Source organism: Myotis lucifugus, unplaced genomic scaffold (assembly GCF_000147115.1).
Source record: "Myotis lucifugus unplaced genomic scaffold, Myoluc2.0 scaffold_415, whole genome shotgun sequence".
Lineage (NCBI taxonomy): Eukaryota > Metazoa > Chordata > Mammalia > Chiroptera > Vespertilionidae > Myotis > Myotis lucifugus.
This window is the reverse complement of record NW_005871463.1, coordinates 277591-296952: the sequence shown is the minus strand read 5'-3', so window position 1 is coordinate 296952 and position 19362 is coordinate 277591. Positions and strand designations below refer to the sequence as shown.

Sequence of the window (19362 nt, the reverse complement as noted above, 5' to 3'; positions counted from 1 at the left end):
CAGTTCTGAACCAGTAAAAGAGCTGTTTCAGGGCTGGTTTGGAATCCTGAGTGTGTGGTTACATTTTCAGGACAACCTCCAAAACCTTACTAGCATGTCATTTGCTTCATTTGATCATTCACTCAGCAAATATTTTTCAAGCACTTATTATGTGCCAGGTACTGTTCTGGATGCTGGGAATATAGGAGTAAATAAAAGAGGTAAAAACTTCTGCCTTCTTGGAGCATCTTTTCTAATGGGAAAATAACCTATATTTGTTAACTGTGTACAGTTCTACATACTTTATGTGAAATAACTAATTTAATCCTCACAGCAACCCTATGAAATAACTTCTGGTATTATTCCCATTTTACAGATGGATAATTAAGGTACAAGAGCACCTAAGTTGCCCAAGAAATCATAGCTAATGAAATGCAGAGTCACAGGATTCCACCTCAGGCAGTCTGACACAGATCTCAGGCACTTACTTAACTGCTACGCTATGTCATCTCTATGAAATGATTTTAAAGCATTATTCAACTATAATTAAACTACTTTATGGATTAAAGGGTCTTTCTGTAGACTGGTCTAAGATTCAACCAATGCTTACACCATTTTTTTATATAGAAAAAGATACATTTTATACTCCCACCCCCAACACAGGGGAAATGTCTGGCTACCAAGGAAGAAGAAAATTGGGCCTCTAGTCTGGCTGCAGGCTGGGTGTTCTTAGTGGGAGAAGTAGCACCACCAGATATCTTTGCTCATATTTGCAAACACAACATGATGTGGAAACTGTGAGGGCTCTGAAGCAAGGCTGGTCTGGATTCAGTACTTAAGTTCTGCATTTGCAACAGGGCCACACTACTACTTCTCTCTCACAGGATGGCTGTGAGGACTGAATGAGTCAAGATCAGTAGTGTCCAGGGCAGTGCAAGGTACGCGAAATGGGCTCTACAAACATAACGAAGCCTTCCTGCAGCACCACCCAGATAAGCTTGGGGAGCTGCCCCTGTGAGCTCCTGCATGCAGAAGCCACTCCAATGAGTGTTGCGAACATTACTGCTGCCAAGGGAGATCTGGGGCATCCACAAGGACTCCAAAACCTTGATGGACCACACAAAGTGACAGAACTTAGGAATTATGAAAGTATGTGCATAAAAAAAAAAAATCCAGAGGACACAGCTTGATAATACACAAGACTGTCAGCGGCTGAACTTCAATTGCCATTTTCAGGGCAACCCCACCCTGGCTGTGGTTGTGGCTGTGGGTGTGGCTGTGCTGTGTGTGTGTGTGTGTGTGTGTGTGTGTGTGTGTGTAAGGTGTATCCCATTCTCTACTTAAGCGCATTTGAACTCTGATCCATTCATAAGAACAGCTGGTAATAATATTTTTAAGGGTCAGGTGCCAATGCCCTTGCAAGTTAAGGATGCTTTGATTTTGTTTATGCATGCTACTGGCTGCAATGCTCTAGAATGTAAAAGACTATTCCTGCATTTAAATAATGAGGAGATAATGTGATTTCATGCCCATGATCATAAGGTGGTTAAAAGAATGGAAAAGCTGAACATCTTACTTAATACTTTACCTTTCACACGTGTAACACTCGCAGAACTCATTATTTTCTCCAAAAAACCCATCTCCATAATAACAAGAAATTTCTTCTCCAGGTTCAATATCTCTCAGAGCCTTCACACATGCTGTATCTCGACCAGTTGACACAAACTGAAATAAAATGAACTTATTAAGAAACTCATACCTAAAGCAAAAACTAAATACTTGAGATAAAAAGTTTTTATGCTTACCTTACAGTTAGGTCTGCAATCTGAAAAATGTCCAAAAATAAAGTCAATTAACTGTTGATAAGATCTGAAACACGAACAATTACAGAAATCTGAAATAAGCTTTCCATGTAATTTTACAATCTTTGATAGAAATGTATGTCTTCAGTTAAACTACAGAAATATTTACTTTAATAACTTGGGGCGGGGGGGGGGGGGAGAGGGGAAATCATATTCTTAACCCTACTTTAAAGGAAGATAAGGTCTTACTCAGATTGCTATGCCATTCTAATTTTGAGCAGTACCACCCAACATTCGTGCTGATACCTGAGAAATAGCGCTTACCATGGTTTATAAATGCGGCAGGGCCGAGCCAGAGCTGAGCACAGTTTTTCCTTGTGGAATACATGACACTGAAGTCGTTCTCTCCGTGTCTAAGTAGCATGTTCTCCTCAATTTCTGAAAGTTCGGCAATACAACCCACCAGTAATTCTATTTTGTCATTTCGTTTCCTATTTAAAATATGTGATGTTAAAAATTACTAGTAATTATAAATAAGGTGGCTTCTTTTATTAAAACAAGCCTGTCCAATAAATATCCAAGTATTGAGAAGACCCAGCTCTGCATATTTTAGCTGACTCGCTTGGATCCCCACCAGGAAGCCCCAGAACCTTCGCCATGGTTACTTGTGCAGCTGCCCTATTCCTACCAGAGGCTGGAGAGTCCTCCAGGACAGAACTGTGTACCTATCCATGTTTCTGAACACCCTGCAGCACCTAGCATCGTGCTTTGCAAGCAGAAAGGACTCAAATCCCTGCTGCACGGAATTCAACTTGCTGACACTGGATGAAGGAGACATAGATGAGTGTGGGAATGAGCTATGAGGACCCAGAATTGGGATGCTATCCTCTAGAGCAGCGCCATCCCACAGACAGCAATGCAAGCCAAGCACAGAATCTTCAATTTTCTAACAGCCACTTTAAGAAAGTAGAAACCCGTGAAATTACGTTTAGCAATGTATTTTAATCCAATATACCCCAAATACTATTTCAGCAGGTCATCAGTTTAAGAAATATTAATGAAAAATTTAATTTAATATGAAATCTGGCATGTGTATCACATTTACAGCACTTCTCAATTCCGACTTGCCACATTTCAAGAGCTCAAGAGCCACATGTGGTTGGTGGCTACTGTACTGGCAGTGCAGCTCTAGGACTGAGATCTCAAACCTCCACACCCATTGACACCATAGGGAGCCACGGGAGCTGGCAAGCAGGCATATTATCCCAAGATAAACAAGATGCACACACACACACACACACACACACACACACACACACACACACACACATCGAGCCTGAGAGTAATGCTCTCTGCCCTCCAATTTCAGGCACTTGACCCTAAATTTCTACTATAAAATATATTAGGGTGGTATATGAAAGGGACTACATGTTTCTTTTGGGAGAAAAGGTAGGGAACAGGCATCAGAGGAAAGAAGATATAATCACACACACTCCCTTTTCCATATGGCTGTTACCGTTCAAATGGAGCTCAATGTTACTACTTGTATTTCAGCTGTATATATATATTTTTAAAGTAGGCAATGTGCTAAGAAGTTTCCACCTGTCAACTTCCTAGGATCATGAAGGCGTCATACCCAACTTTTCTTCTAAGCCAGTAAAGGACCAACTCCGGAAGCCAGTCTGTCCAACCTTGGCCTCCCTAACCTTTCAGTAGCCCCGTCATTGAGCAAGGAACCCAGATTTAACCAAAAGAGAACAAAACACCCTTCAGCTTAGACATAGAATCTGGTCAACTCAGACTTCTAATTCTAAACAACAAAGATGGGAATAAGGAGCCTAGAATAGGCCCCAGTTGCTGGGCCAAGGCACTGGCCCTGCACTGGCTCCTCTAGGTGAGCTCTGATTTCATCCCTTCCACGACTTTCTTAGCACTTGAACAGTAATTTCAGAGAGAACTTTAAATAAAATTACTCTATGAGTTTATACTAGTACAATAGTTACCACTCTTTCGTTGCAACTATTTTGGCTCCATTTTGTTCTGATGAGTATCTATTACAAGGCAGTATTTCAAATCCACTATCAGTTGCAAACATTCTCAAGTAAATGAACACCTAAAAAAGAAAAAATTTGACATTAACATTATAGAAAATTGTTTGTCCTGCTAGACTTTCATAGAATTATAAAAGCAAACCACTAACAACAATATAAAAATGTTGCACTTTTAAAATACTTTGTTGATATTTTAACATTTCACATATTTGAGTACCTAATGGCTTGGCCATATTACTCTAAAAGCTCACAACAAATTTCACTTCTAGATGACAAAGTTTTCTCTTTGGATAGTCAAAGGATCCTATATGTTATTAGATCTTCATACGATTAGTTTCACAAAAAATTGATTTCAAGTTTTCACCAAAATTTAGGCTTTAGTTTCCTTTTCTCTTATCCAAACATATAAACAGTATTCATCTTATTAATAAACCTACATGTTCCTTGAATAATTTCTCCTGCATTTTGTTCTTGTTGAGAAAATAGTGTCGCGCCCATTCGCCTGAAGTCAAACATTTGAAGGCTTTCTCCAAGTGCTCATCTTTCTTAAAACGTTCAATTACTTCCTTCAGCTCTTCTTGCCTTCCTTTAATAGGCCGAAATCTGAACAAAATCAAAACGATAACTTTAATTATCTGCCATCACTCGTGGGCCACTGTTAAGAGATACTGAGAAAGAGATAGTAACCTAAAAACTGCGAGACAGAACAAAAGAGAACAATCAATAATCTTTATAATTACTACTCAAGTTAACCACCATGAAACATAACTTCTCTGTCTTCAAAATGCATTTTAATATTGTTATTTCACTGTTATCTCATTAACTGAGAAGTGACCAGATGACTCAAGTTAATGCTCTCTGATTCAGGCTTATTCCAGTCTGAAGGTACAAAATGAAAGACCTACAATAGAGCTCATCTAATTGTGGGTTAGAATGACAATTTTTAAAAACATGCAGAATCAAGCCAGAAGAGTGCCAGGCAATGAGCTTCAGAAGAATGACGAAGCAAACAAAATCATGCCGCTAACAAAACATTCTTTACGTACAGTTAGAAAAACCCCAAACCAAGTACCCCAGTGAGTCCTGAAATACACCTTGATGTTCCAACACCATGTCAATTAATCTTTGACAACTGCATTCAGAGAGCAAAAGTACAACTGCTGTATGGTGATGTAAGGAAAAACAGTTGGCATAGCATTATAAAAGGCTTCTATTCTAAAATTAGCTGTAATGACTTCAGTATATTACATTTCTAGTCATAAAATAACACATGATACAATCATAGTCCAAATAAAATTAAGTTTACAAGTCCTTCATTCTAAAGTTGTGTTCTCAATAAAACATGTACTACAATTAAAGGTACTTGGATCTTAATTTTAAAATGTCACCCTGGCAGGTGTGGCTCTGTTGGTTGAATGTCATTCAGTACTCTGAAAGGTTGCTGGTTCAATTCCCAGTTGGGGCACATGCCCAGGTTGTGGGTTCAACCCCCCCACCCCCCCCATTGGGGTGTGTGCAGGAGGCAACCAATCGGTATTTCTCACATCAATGTTTCTCTCTCTCCCTTTCTCTCTCTCTAAAAATCAATATTTAAATATTTTAAAAATGTCTTTTCATGTCAATTTCATTTGGCTTATTTTCCCAAATAAAGTTTAAAAAAATCCAACCAAAAAAAGGAATTACAGACTGCTATTCAAATAGAATACATTAAGAAAAAAAATATTAATGGCCAAGGAGTAAAAGAATTTGAATTATGCACCTTAACTATAACAATTAAAATTGTGCACCTCATAAACCTGAAAATGCTAAAACTGAGACAAGATCTAGGAAAGGAAGCAAACAGGATTCTTTCTAGATGAGCCATCATAAATGTAGTCACAACATTTCAGTAAAATTTTAAGCCACAATATTTCACCAAGGCTTATTTATTAAGTGCTGTGTACACACAGGTTTTATGGTGAAATACAGAAGTGACAGACAGGCCACTGCTCTTACATGGAAAATTTATCCAGGACTAAAAGACATACACATGCATCAACAGTTAAGCAAAGCGGAGATAGGCAAATGCAGGTTACTATGGCACAACTACACGATAGCACTTTAAAGTATGGAAATCATAACTGAAGTGAAGATATGTATGGGCAATGAGGAGTGTGAATTCAGCTTTCCAGAATAGGCAGGAAAGAATCAAAGGAGGGCAGGCAAAGTGGGAGGGAATTTAAGCAGAGCATCTTAAGGCTACATTCAAAGAGATGAACAGGGACTGAGGGAATCAGCTGGGCAACAACAGTAAAGGAAACAACAGGAAGAGAGAAGGCATGAGGTTGAGAACAGGATAACACTACTGATGACAGGACTTCTGATACATTAATGCATGCTGACCCCTCCAGGAACTTACTAGCTTCAGACTCTAGCTTCGGTAAGCTCTCACAACTACTAAGCAGAACCATCTGAGAGAGTTCAAACATATCTCAGAGACGTCATATAAAGAAATGGACGTCAAATTTTATTTTCCCTGTTCTATTAGCATACCCACTTTGACAGATAGATGGGTGGAAATCCTTTAAACAATTCAGAATGTGTTTAACTAGGATTGTCAAAACAATCTAAAGATTTGCAGAATTGTGAAAGTCTGCAAACTTCCATCCAGTTATAATATTAAATGACTTGTAGACATCACAAGTGATTTTTGTCAAGATCGGGTTTCTTAAACCATTCTTGCTGCAAACCTACACTAGGAGTGTTTGCACATGAAGGACAGATAAGATAACCAAGCAGCTGTTACTAAGGCATGCCACTTCACACAATACAAAATATGAAATGTTAGGAAATGGATAACCCATGATTTATGCAGAGAACAGAAAAGCCAATACTAGTACTTCACTCTGAGCAAATACAATGTAAAATCCATGACGTTAATGCTACAAATAACAGAGAAAGAACCCAGAAATATTGGTATGTCCAACATGGAATTGACCAGTGGTGACACCCTATTTAAAATAATTGCATGGCTCAACACATTAGCAAGCAAGTCAGAGTCAGGGCTAAATTCACCTAAGGCTTTAAGGACACAACAGACAAGTAAGTTGCAGCCCTGGAACGGACACTGGCTATTCCTATGGGCTTGCTAAGTGCACTCCACTTCCTGAAACCTGTAGCTTCCTACCTGAAAATGCCCTTCAGCTATCGTAATTTTGTTTACTCTTTGTTCACGATGCCAATTTATATGCTAAAACCAACACAAAATAATCTACTCTTGATCTAGCTATATTCTGCTTTCCACGTTTCCTGTGCTGACTTTTGTTTCTGCTTTCCTGAATCAAACACAAGCAAAACTGTTACTTGCCAATAGCAAGAACCTCCGTTTCACTTAAAATATAATTTACCATCAAACTTCCTGTCACAGTTGGCTGACATAGGCGTGAAATGATAGTGAGGCAAAGAGACAGCTGTTTTCAATAATCCTACAAATAGACATTAAAATCACCAGGCTGACAGTTCAAGTCAAATCCCAGTATAACAAATACTGAAGGAGAAATAAAAATTACTTAATAGCTTAAGATTGTTACAACTATTAGGACCAGGCAATCAGCAATGAAGACCTTACAAAACATTAAAATAATTTTCTATTATTGAGTAGAAAGATACTCTCTGCCCTCTCCTTCATCACAATCGCTATAAATCTCCCATACACATTGTACAAAGCTCTCCTTACACCATGGTTCTTAAAGCTAGAAGAAAATTGAGACTATCTAAAACAGCCTTCTTATTCCATAAGTGAGGAAAATAAGGCCCATGAAGCCTTTCTCAGCCTGCTCTTATGTGGACTCAGAGGGCCCTCTCATGTTGTTTCACATACAATAGGATTTGACTTGTGTCTGCCATGGAACACCAGCCCAGAGCCCAGCCAGCAACAGAGCTGGCTGGTATTCTAGCAGTACAGTGAAAGGTACTATATACTTTTAAATTTGGTATTTGGGGGTGAAGTGGGGTGGCAGTGGGGAAACAGGTATCTGGATTTCCAAATCAATATGCCCCTCCTCCCTCTCTAACAGAAAAAATTGCTACTTTAAATAAACCAAACATTTCTTTTCGTCTTCCCACATCTCTGATGAATGGCTGCTATAAGAAAAAAAGTCATTTACAATCATTATTAATAAAAGGGGCAGAAAAAAACATGAATTCACACTCCCACACACCTGTTCCCCACTCTTTCCAGAGACTGACTTCCCAGGTTTTCTTGCTATTTGGTTTTTCTGTATCCAAACCCAAGAGAGCACTGTGGCAATGAAGAAAGGTTGTAGATTTGTGTTAGCTGTACTACTGTCCCTTCCATAGCATGTACAACCAAGAGCTGACTGGAGGAGGGGGAAGAAGAGGAGGACAGAAAAAAGGGGAGCAAGGGAAGGAGAGAGGAAAAGAGAGAAAAATGCTCAAATATTTAAGATATAAAATAAGAAACCACGAGGCAACAGTGTGAACACATTTCCCCTTTGAAGAAAGTTTAACTGCAAACTGACAGCGCGCAGGTGCCGAGGAGGAGGAGGCAGGCCAGAGCCACAGCTCTTCGTTCCTTCTTCACCTGAAAATAAATAACAACCAGAGACATACCTGGCTGAGCTTTGCACTCAGTGCTCAGCTAATCCCAGGGAGTGACTCCTGATCTTTTGATGAAAGATTTCTCTTAAAATTACCCTGTTATGGAGTACAAGTGATTTTTTTTAAATACAACTATGACTAAGACCAAACTATTTTAAAAGGTTTGCAACATGTTCCAAAACTCATGTTTATGCTAACACCTCCATTATTTAACATCAAAGAACATCATAAGGCTGTGACAGGTTAACGGGCATCTTATTATTGTTTGTAATGCACTCTACCTACCTCACAGGGTTGTTGTGAGGAAAACTGTCAGATTTTGAAAAATGCCTTGAGCTCCTCGAAGGAAAGGCGCTATATAAATGCAAAAACAAACAACAACAATAAAAAACTATTTGTACAACCTGTACTTGTAATCTCTAAGCAGATTCACAATATTAGCTGTTGCAAAAATCCTTAAGACACTGGTATTCCAGTCTCAGCATGATAAAAGCCAGATTCTAAAATTCTTTCTTCCCATAGAACATCGTTTTACATTATACCGAGTTAGAAGACCTAAGAATTTCTTTATGCTTTCTAGTCAAGCACTTAATTTCAAAGTGACACTTAACGTGATTTATAAATTCATATCCAACAGTGGATATAAATAATCAAATTCATAAAGTAAAATAAAATCAGATAATTACAGTAGTAGAAGGATGAGTAAGGACTATACAGACTGCAGTTTGGATCAGAAAAATTCCAAAGAAAAAGTGACTCGTGCATTTCTTTATAACATTATTTCCTGCTCAGCTCACTTCCAAGTCGCCCACTCCTCAGGACACTGTCCGATCTCTGGGTTCTACAGCCTCCACAAGGGGCATGACTGGAAGCACCTGTACCGGCTTTACTGTATCTGCCTCCCCACTTTGATCTTTTGAAAATCAGAGGTATTACTAACAACTCTATTTTCCAGCTAAAAGGAAGAATTTAATTTTCATAATTGATAAGTCAACTAAATCTAAATATTTTCCAATAAATTGAAATTACTATTTTGTTTATACTATTTCTAGGAATTCATGCTGTAACTCTGACTTGCTTATGAGTAAATATAGGGGTATATTAAGATGAAAGCATGAGCATTCATAATATAGCTAGTTTGGGAAATTTTCAAATCATTAAACATCTACTGTTTCTGAACACAGTACACTGAAAGAAGTTGAAAGGAGGAAAAGGAACATAAGAGGAAATGAAAACTGACAATCAATTACAAATGTATAAACATGAAACAAAGAGACCATTCTGTAAGTAACAGACAGCGAGTATTAAAATCCAAGCTCCAAACTTCTCTCTTCCAGTCACTTTGTTTGAACCCCAAAGAGAGAAAAGCCCACAAATTAGTAGTTTAAAATATATTTATGGTTTATTCAAATAAAGCACTATAGATTTTCCTTATTTTCTATAAAATGATATCTTTGAACATGACGTGAGTCAACATTCTGGTAAATCCTTGCTCAAAAGATGAGCCAGAGCAGATAGTTTCATATTCAAGTAAGTCCACCAAGATTTAAAGCTTCATTAATAAATTTTCTGTGTATTCCTGTTAAAGTACCTTTGCATCAACTGCTCGAACACAGGGGCTAAGGGTCCCCCCTGCTGCCAAACCAACCCGGTCTGCCCAGGGGGAGTAGGACTGTCTACACCATCAATGGCTATTTTAGAAACTGTATGAGAAGAATTAAGTGTTGCACTGAAAAATATATGTTTTCTTCTGCATGTTTAACTTGGTTTAGCCAGTTTTTATTTTAGATCCTTCAATTTCTATTCATAAAAAATTTTACATACTGGATACTTTTTAAATTTAGGGGCACTTGGATAAGGTTTTGAGTTTTAATATTTGTGTAGCAATCTTGAACTTTACATTTTAGGACACAGTTTTTAAGTGAGTTCTAGGAAACTACTGGTAAGGAGCTTTTTATCCACTTACATCAAAAGAAGGCGCAGTAGGCCAGGTGCTTTAGGACCTGCTAATGCAAGAGTAGAAATGGAGGCTCTCAGGCCCCACCCCACAGCTATTAAGTCAGCAGCTGCATCTTTTTTTTTTAAAGTTTTCCCCAATTGACCCCCCGCCCCCAGCCATTCCCACCCCAGGCAAGTCCCCACCACCCCAGTGTCTGTGTCCATTGGTTAAACAGCTGCATCTTAATAAGATTCCCCAAGTAACTCTCATAAACTAATTACCAAGGAGGATTTTATAGAAAACTAGAGGCCCAGTGCCTGAAATTCGTGCACTCAGGGGGCGAGGGTCCCTCAGCCTGGCCTGCGCCCTCTTGCAGTCCGGGAGCCCTTGAGGGATGTCTGAATGATGGCTTAGGGAGCTGGCCTAAGCTGGCAGTCAGACATCCTTAGTGCTGCCATGGAGGTAGGAGAGGCTCCCACCACCCGCTGTGCTCACCAGCCATAAGCTCAGCTCAGAGCTTCTGGCTGAGCAGCGCTCCCTCTGTGGGAGCACACTGACCACCAAGGGGCAGCTCCTGCATTGAGGTCTGCCCCCTGGTGGTCAGTGCGCATCATAGCGACTGGTTGTTCTGTTGTTCAATCAATTTGCATATTAGCCTTTTATTATATAGGATAGGATAGGAGTTATTTCCTATAGCAGAAGCCAGTAACAGGTAACCCTTCACCCTTTGGAATAGTCAAAGCATGGGGATTCTGAACACACAGATTTTTTTCCTAAGCCAACTAAAAATGTTTTATAATTTTGATGGAACGCTTTCTAAAATGGTTTATATGCTTCCGTATTTCAGTATATAAGGCTTAATGAAGATAATCCCTTTCTTAATGACTCCAGGTCATAATTATGGGCCTTTGCAGTAAAATCCTGAATGTTACTAGACCAGTGATGGCGAACCTATGACACGCGTGTCAGAGGTGACACGCGTGTCAGAGGTGACACGCGAACTCATTTTTTTGGTTGATTTTTCTTTGTTAAATGGCATTTAAATATATAAAATAAATATCAAAAATATAAGTCTTTGTTTTACTATGGTTGCAAATATCAAAAAATTTCTATATGTGACACGGCACCAGAGTTAAGTTAGGGTTTTTCAAAATGCTGACACGCCGAGCTCAAAAGGTTCGCCATCACTGTACTAGACTGTTATGAGAATCAGTGATTCACATTTCTTAACTCAGGAAAAAAAAAAGGCTAAAGGGTGGCTTAAATACTATCAGGATCCTCTGCAAGCATGTCACACTCATGGCCAGCAGGCCACGAGTGTGACATGCTTGCTCTAGAGCAGTGGTTCTCAACCTTCCTAATGCCGCGACCCTTTAATACAGTTCCTCATGTTGTGGTGACCCCCAATTTCATTGTTACAAATTGAACATAATTAAAGCATAGTGATTAATCACAAAAACAGTATGTAATTATATATGTGTTTTCCAATGGTCTTAGGCAACCCCTGTGAAAGGGTCGTTCGACCCCCAAAGGGGTTGCGACCCACAGGTTGAGAACCGCTGCTCTAGAGAATGGGCGCTGGTCTCCTATGTTCACTGGGAAAAAAAAGAGAAATGGATTTAAAATAATGCAAACTAGATTTTACTTGGACACTATGGCATCTTGAGTCTGCTGACTTTCCAGAGGACAGCCATCTGTCTGCTTATTTAGAAAATTTAGATATTTGCCCCTCTGAAGGCAGAAAAACTATTTAAAGAACCTCTCAAGTCTATCCCAGCTTTTCACTTCATTTTACTAAGTAAAGATATATGATGACAGAAAATTACATGAAAATACCAAAGGCACATTTTCACCAGAATTACTTCTTTCTGGGTTTAGAGTGTAATTAATAAATGCATCATACAGTATTTTGTTTTCATTCTAGCGAGGGAGAGTTAAAAGGGAAAAAGATGAACACAGATTTTCCTCCAATTACCTTTACTCACCAATTCCTACCTCATCCTAGCTAATTATCCATGACTATCCACTGGTGATCAAGTCCTTCCAGGGTTGGTCACTGACACTGGAGCTACTGAACACCAGTATAGGGTGACTGAGGTAAGAGTGAGAGGTGGCCCAGAACTTGTTCGACATTCTAAATCCCTATACTTTTCCATCAGACTTGAAAACCCTTTGCCATGGAAGTTACAGAGACAGAGAAAACTTGTAAAGCTCTGACTTAGTGTATGGCGGAAGTCAATTACAAAATTATCTAAGAGCCTTTTTGTGGGAGAGAAGGTATTTAAGAGAAGTAAAATATAGAAATTTAAAGGATGACAGATTTCAAGAGTGATGCAGTAATATTTTATGTAGATGACATTTAATACTCAATAAAGCACTTGCACATCTATTATCTGCACACTGAATGTAAGCACGTCTTTAAAAATATTCATGCTTACTAAGTTGAATCTTACTTAGCTGAATGCTTTGCTGCATCTCAAAGATCAAACACAGTGGCAATTATTTAAAAAAAAGAAAAGTCTATAATAAAACTATGAAGGAAAAAAAAGGCCGTAATCTACTTTTAGTGGGAGATATACATTTTTAAGGTTGTACAGAATGCCTGTCAGATTTCTTTTCACTAATTAGCATCAACATTTAAAACAGAATAAAGATGCTCCCCCAGCTTTATATTTTAGTAATATCCTGAGTTAAATAAGAACACAGAATTAAAACTGACAAGATTCTCAGAAGCTTTTGTTGCTTTTCATGGCTCACATATAGAAAATCTTTCTGTAACAAAGTACTTTCCTTTAATGTCGTTTAAATTTTTGACTGAAAGTAAAAATCTATTTTCTTTCTTTCCATCTATTTTCTTAAATTCAACATCATCTGTGTCATTCAGGATAAAGACTTAAAATTACCTAGTATTCATTTTGTGTGTCTGAAAACCTAAATAGGGATCAAGAACCAAACTGGTTGCTAGGTCATCATTTTCACAGAGTTCCTTGGCGGACATTCCAGAAGATGGTACATATCGACTCTGTCCTTCGAATCCTGAGTTACCATTACCTGCAAAAAGAAAAAGAAAAGTAACTCAAATTGAAAATGACTAAAGTCTACCTTAAAAACCTTTGCCCATTCAAGCTAGTAATCAAGAACTAAAATTATTTCAATCAATTTTAATAATGGAGATTGGAGTACTATTTGCATAAACATAAAGGCAAATGCAATAAACTAAAACCCAATTATTGAAAGTATTTCCATTACATATAACACCAGGTTTCCCAAGAAGAGTGTCTGTGAGCATCTTGGGCTCAGATGCCTTGCCCCTCCAAGGAAGAGCTGAGAAATGGGAACGTGGAGGTTCATTGAGGCAGCAAGAGAGCATCATAAAGGGCCACTACAGACAGGGCAGGGGTGAGGAAACAGGATGAACGAACACAAGACACTCTGCAGTAAGTGCCAGAAGGGGAGAGCTTGATTTTAAGTACCCAAAGGAGTCCCGTGTAGCTACCTCCAGCTTCCTGCTTTCAGATGGATGAGTGATTATTATTTCCACTTGGCTGGGAACAGGCCCAAAGGTTAAGCAATTTACTTGCCTAAGATTACAAAGCTAGGTAGTACAGGTGGGGAAAGGAGAAAAGAGAGAATGATAGGCCTATTTCTAACTGACCTGTCTGAAAAAATGTTGACTGAAAAATAGGGAAGATGAAAGAAGTATATATGTGATGGAAGTCATTGGGTTTAATTGTGGAAGAAAAACACTGTAAAGAAAGGAAAGGAAGGCCAAATTTGTATATATCAGTTTCATCAGTGCTCATTTCAGTACGCCATTGATAGTCTTATCAGCAGTCAGTGAAGATACCAGCTGTATGACGTTAAGTCTCTCAAAATTAAGATGTGGAAGAACGAGAGAAACACACAGTGAGAGGTATAACTTCTTTTCATCCACTCTTAAAAAAAAAATAAACACTTATATGAAAATCCCTGCCAAAGGATAGGTATATGATTTGCATGTGGGTATGTGAAAAGCTATCAGATCATTTTATTTTCTGTAACAGCTTTATTGATCTATAATACACATACCGTATAATTCACCTATTAAAAGTGTACAATTTAATAGTTATTTTTTAATATATTCACATAATTGTATAACTATCACCACAATCAATTTTGGAACATTTCATCACTCCCCAAAATAACCCCCATACCCATTAGCAGTCACTACCTACTTCTCCCTCCCAGCCCCATCAACCACTAATCTAGTTTCTGTTTCTATGGATTTGCATACTTTGAAAATTTCATATAGCTAGAATCATACAATATGTGGTCTTTGCGACTGGCTTTTTTCAATTAGCACAATGTTTTCAAGGTTCATCCATGTTGTACCATGCATCAGTACTTCATTCTTTTTTATGCCTAAATAATATTCCACCGTATCGATATAGCACATTTTGTTTATTCATTAGTTGATGGACATTTGGGCTGTTTCCACTTTTGGCTATTATGAGTAATGTCTCTATGAACAATCACATGAAAGTTTTGTGTGTACATATGTTATCCCAATTCTCTTAGGTACATCCCTAAGAATGGAATTGCTTAGGTCATATGGTAACTCCATGTTTAACCTTTAGAGGAACTGCCAGACTGTTTTTCAAAGTGGATGCACCATTTTACATTTCCAACAAGTAGTGTATGAGGGTTCTAAGTTCTCCACATCATCACCAACACTTGTTATTATCTATCCTTTTGATTCTAGTTTTTCTGGTTGTTGTATCTTATGGTTTTAATTTGCATTTTCCTGATGACTAAGAGTCCTTTTTTTCAAGATTTAGTTTTCTGGGTCCCTTAAATTTCCATAAGAATTTTAGTATCAGCTTGTCAATTTCTGCAAAGAAGCCAGTTGAGATTTTGATAGGAAATGCATTCAATCCGTAGAGTTTCTGGGGCTAAATCCCTAGTGTGGGGCATGCAGGAGGCAACTGACCAATGATTCTCTCTCATCATTGATGTTTCTCTCTCTCCCCCCCTCTCTCCCTTACTCTCTGAAATCAATAAAAATATATTTTTTAAAAAATTTAAGAGATACCTAATTTACTGAGCAGAGCCAACACCACTGCTATAGTCACTACATTTCTCAATCCCTTCAGGTTCCCATCACATGCTAAGGGGTAAGGAGGTGTCCATGCAGAAGAGAATCCATTACAAAAACAGTGACCTGATCTGACATGGGAAGGTTAAGGGCAGTCTGGGCCCAATGAATAGCATAAACCCCTAAAAGGTAAAAATGAAATGAAACAGAACTAGAGCAATCTAACTCAAACTGCAGAACACTAGGCTAATTCAATCTACGGGAGTAGGCAAAGTCCAACACAAACTAAGGCTGTTTAGCAGTGGCTAAATTAACCTTAGGAAAAGTAAGAAATAGAAAAAGTTGTACTCCTTAACATGGTCATACACTTTTGGACAACCTTTGTATAGCTGTCTACTTAGGTTTATGTTTATCCTGGGTTGATTTACTACTTGTAGAAGAACTATGAAACTCTACAATTTCTCACAACTCTCAACAAGTCATTTCATTCTTACCAAGAGGTATAGAGGTAAAAAAGTGACTTAATATCAATAGTGCCTCCAGATAAAGGATTGTTCACCCTATATAAATATAAGAAATGGTGACAATTTGTGAAGCTGCCCTAAACTCTACTTATCACGCAAATCAGAGTTAACTTTATTCATATTACTGTAAGTTTTCAAAGACATACATATTTATACTTACATCAAATATAAAAAATACAGCTTGAACTTTTAAGAAATTCAGGTCAGTAGCAGTATTTTAGTACTTTTTATAGAACAGATTAGCCATTTAGGTATAAATTCTACAAAATATAATTTAAAACCATGGATATAAAAGGATGATTGAAGTTATTATATTAAGCATTAAACTGAAGTTGTACACATTTGATGAGAATAAAAACTGATACAACTTTGAAAGAGTAAAATACTATATTGTTAACTATGTGAGAACATAAAGAATTGTTTTGAAAACAACAGAGCACAGAATACATTACAAACTGGAAAGAATCACTGCCCCATATCACAATCAAAAGAGCGACAGTTTGAGTGTGTACATACATCTGCTCGACCTCCTCTCCACTGCGTTTTTGCCAGCCTTCACGGTGTCCTTTCCCGTGTGCTGTAATTTTGATTGATTCTGCTGATGGTCATTAGACAACTTGCCTCCATTTCTCCTGCCATTCACCACCATGTTCTTGGATTCTCCCAACCACTTCATACCCACAGACAGCCTGACCCAGGTGCATTTAGTCACTCTCTTCAAATAGCTTAGAGAATAATTTCAATGTTCTCTCCTAACAGAAACAAAATATGAAAAACAAAACAAAATGGGGAGGTAAATACATAAAAACCATGCTACACAGACTCGTGAGAAAGATACAGAGTATTAAAAGTACTATCGTAATTAATGTTTCCACTCTTTAGACTACCTGGGCTCCAGCCGGTCCTATCATGCTGAGGTCTTCAATGCCCCCAGGCTCTGAAGAGGGACTCATTGGGTCTTGCTCATAGCTGGTGCTTTGAATAGCAACTGGTAAATAGCAAGTGCTCAATAAATGTTTATCCTTCCATTACCATTAAGAATCATCTTTGCTCTTTATTATGCTATCTAGGTATAGGTCAATAATCAGCTCAAATCACACATTTTGGTAACATCCTATGAACTCTGTGAGTAAACTACAAAGATATATTTATTATCTCTTGTCTGCAACAGTTTTGTTACATCTTTTTGTCGTTAAAATCAACATTCAAAATATTTAGGGGTATTTTATCCAAGTATTGCCCATCATAAAATGTCTTACTCAGCATTCCTTTACAAAGGCAACAAAAACTTGAGATTATATTTGCTCATATAGAGGTATCTCTCACTATATGAATGCTAACTAGCTGAATTTGGGAACTGAATAATTTGGACAGTGAGGGATACCTGTAATTTTAAGGACCTTTGGAAGTGAGGGTATAATAGATTGATAGATTGTTTGTTGATAATGGAATGAGAAAAAGGATGTCCATGACATCACCTCATTATGGAAATATGCTTTTAGTGTAAGTCAAACTAAAAGGCTCTAGGATAAGAAAGTGCAAAACATAAACAGGATGACACTCCAACCAACTGAACCACCCCACAAGAACTAGAAAGAATTAAGAGATGAAATAGCAAGTCATCTCTCCACAGAGGATCCGTAAGTCCCATCCCATCAGATTCCCACTCAGAGACAAAAAGCCGAAACCTGAAATGAGCCCCAGCAATTTGTTTTAATATGCCCCCCAGGTGATTCTGATCCAAGCTCCAGTGTGAAAACTGTTCTAAGTTCCTTATCCATTCAATTGATCAGTTGTTAAGGCAAAGGACAGATGCCAACATTTTAAGGAAAATTGTAGAATAAAACATTTTAATTGGAGGAACTTGTACCTATCAACTTAATCCCCCCCCCCGCCCCCGAAAATTAGGAAAAGTTCACCAATAAATCATTCTAGTAGCACACTTCAGCCCAGTTCATGGAACGTAGACTGAGATCCACTCTAACTTATACATAATTTCAGCCAAATGTGGGTTAATGATCCAAACTGGAACAAATTCAAAACTTCAAGTATGAGAGTGCTTGTGTCTGGATATATTCTAGCAGAGACCCCAATACTCTTCACTCGTCCAGAAAACGACAGCTCATTAAGGTAAAAGACTAATGAATACCTGGTGAAAGCAGTTCTAGTAAAGCTATCAGAAATTTGGGGGCTATTTATAATGTTTTAGCTCAAGATGAGTATAAACAATAAAAACTCTTTATATACAATAAAAATAATTATCAGGTCATTGTTTGTTCTTCCCCATGAGTGTGGAATTTGTTCTTGTTGGCATGTTCTTCCCTGTAAGATTACAGTGGGAGGAAAGAACACTTACGTATCAGAGGTGGAGATGGAATTTCAAAAACTAACAGTCAATACGGAGGTAGACTGTGGAGAAACAGGCTGCAGACATCAGATGGCAAGTAAAACCTAGAGGCTTCGTGGCTACATGGAGGTCCCCCTCCTAACATAAGCAAGGGTGCATCTCTCTGGCCTAGAACACAGCTGGCTCACATGGAAAGGCCACCATGGTCTCTGACTTGGTTGACAGAACCTAGCTAACTGGCCACTGACTATATGTAGAAGTTAAAATTACCTCAAATTTATCCCAAAATTGGCAGAAAAAAAGATTTCCAGAAATGAGTACTGACCACTTCTTAAATGGCATAACAGCTACAAATCTTTGTTCTGATCTCAAAATATAAAAATGCCAGGGAAATTACTAGACAACTACAATATTCCAGACACTGTTCCAGGCACTGAGGATACAGCAAAGAACAAAACAAGGTTTCGGCCCTCATTTGTGCTTATATTCTAAAGAAGAAAGCCCCGGGAAATAACAAATTCACAAATAAATGCCAGCACTGGGAGACAACAAAGCTGTTTCTAAGCAGCAGGAAGTGTTTTGGGTGGCGCAGGGGCCTGATGGGAAAGCTGGGCAGCAGTGGGGAGAGTGAGAGGCAAAGGGCACGGATGAAGCTGAGGAAGAGCATCTGAGGACCAGCACAGAGCCAGGGTGGCGGGGGCAGAGAAAGGGGCAGGAGGATGGTCAGAGAGGCTGCCAGAAGAAACATCATGCAACTGAGGGCTCAAAGCCTGCTGAGACTTGGACACTGAAACTCAGTGAGGCGCAAAGCAGAGCAGCGACATGATTCAACTTACAGTCGTAAAGGCCCCTGCTAGCTACTTGCTATGTGGAGAGCTCACAATGAATGCTTTTAAAAAAGAAGTTCTAATGAGGCTATTAATAACCTGTGGGGCAAGAGAGAAAACACCAGTTAAGAGACTACTGCACTACAGCAGAGGAGAGATCCTGGTGGCTTGCAGCAGCAGAGGTGGTGACAGGTGGTTAGTTTCAGGATCTTTCCTGAAG

General features: G+C 38.5%; 1 protein-coding gene across 4 annotated transcripts in view; it reads right to left on the bottom strand.

The window, feature by feature from the left end:
• The window catches only part of KMT5B (lysine methyltransferase 5B), a 32232-nt gene extending 15271 nt beyond the window's left edge, over window positions 1-16961 (bottom strand). The window contains exons 1-9 of one of the 4 annotated variants that reach the window (XM_006102481.3): window positions 16856-16961; window positions 16485-16720; window positions 13274-13421; window positions 8717-8785; window positions 4270-4435; window positions 3785-3894; window positions 2106-2272; window positions 1785-1804; window positions 1568-1704 (exon numbers count right to left, since the gene is read on the bottom strand). In XM_006102481.3, the coding sequence (XP_006102543.1) occupies window positions 1568-1704; window positions 1785-1804; window positions 2106-2272; window positions 3785-3894; window positions 4270-4435; window positions 8717-8785; window positions 13274-13421; window positions 16485-16644 (977 nt within the window). In that variant the 5' untranslated portion in view covers window positions 16645-16720; window positions 16856-16961. Of the gene's footprint in view, window positions 1-1567; window positions 1705-1784; window positions 1805-2105; window positions 2273-3784; window positions 3895-4269; window positions 4436-8031; window positions 8207-8443; window positions 8528-8716; window positions 8786-13273; window positions 13422-16484; window positions 16721-16855 lie in introns of those variants that run through there. The other 3 variants (XM_006102482.3, XM_014467829.2, XM_014467830.2) reach the window with 3 other exon arrangements.
• Between the last annotated feature and the right edge of the window lie 2401 nt (window positions 16962-19362).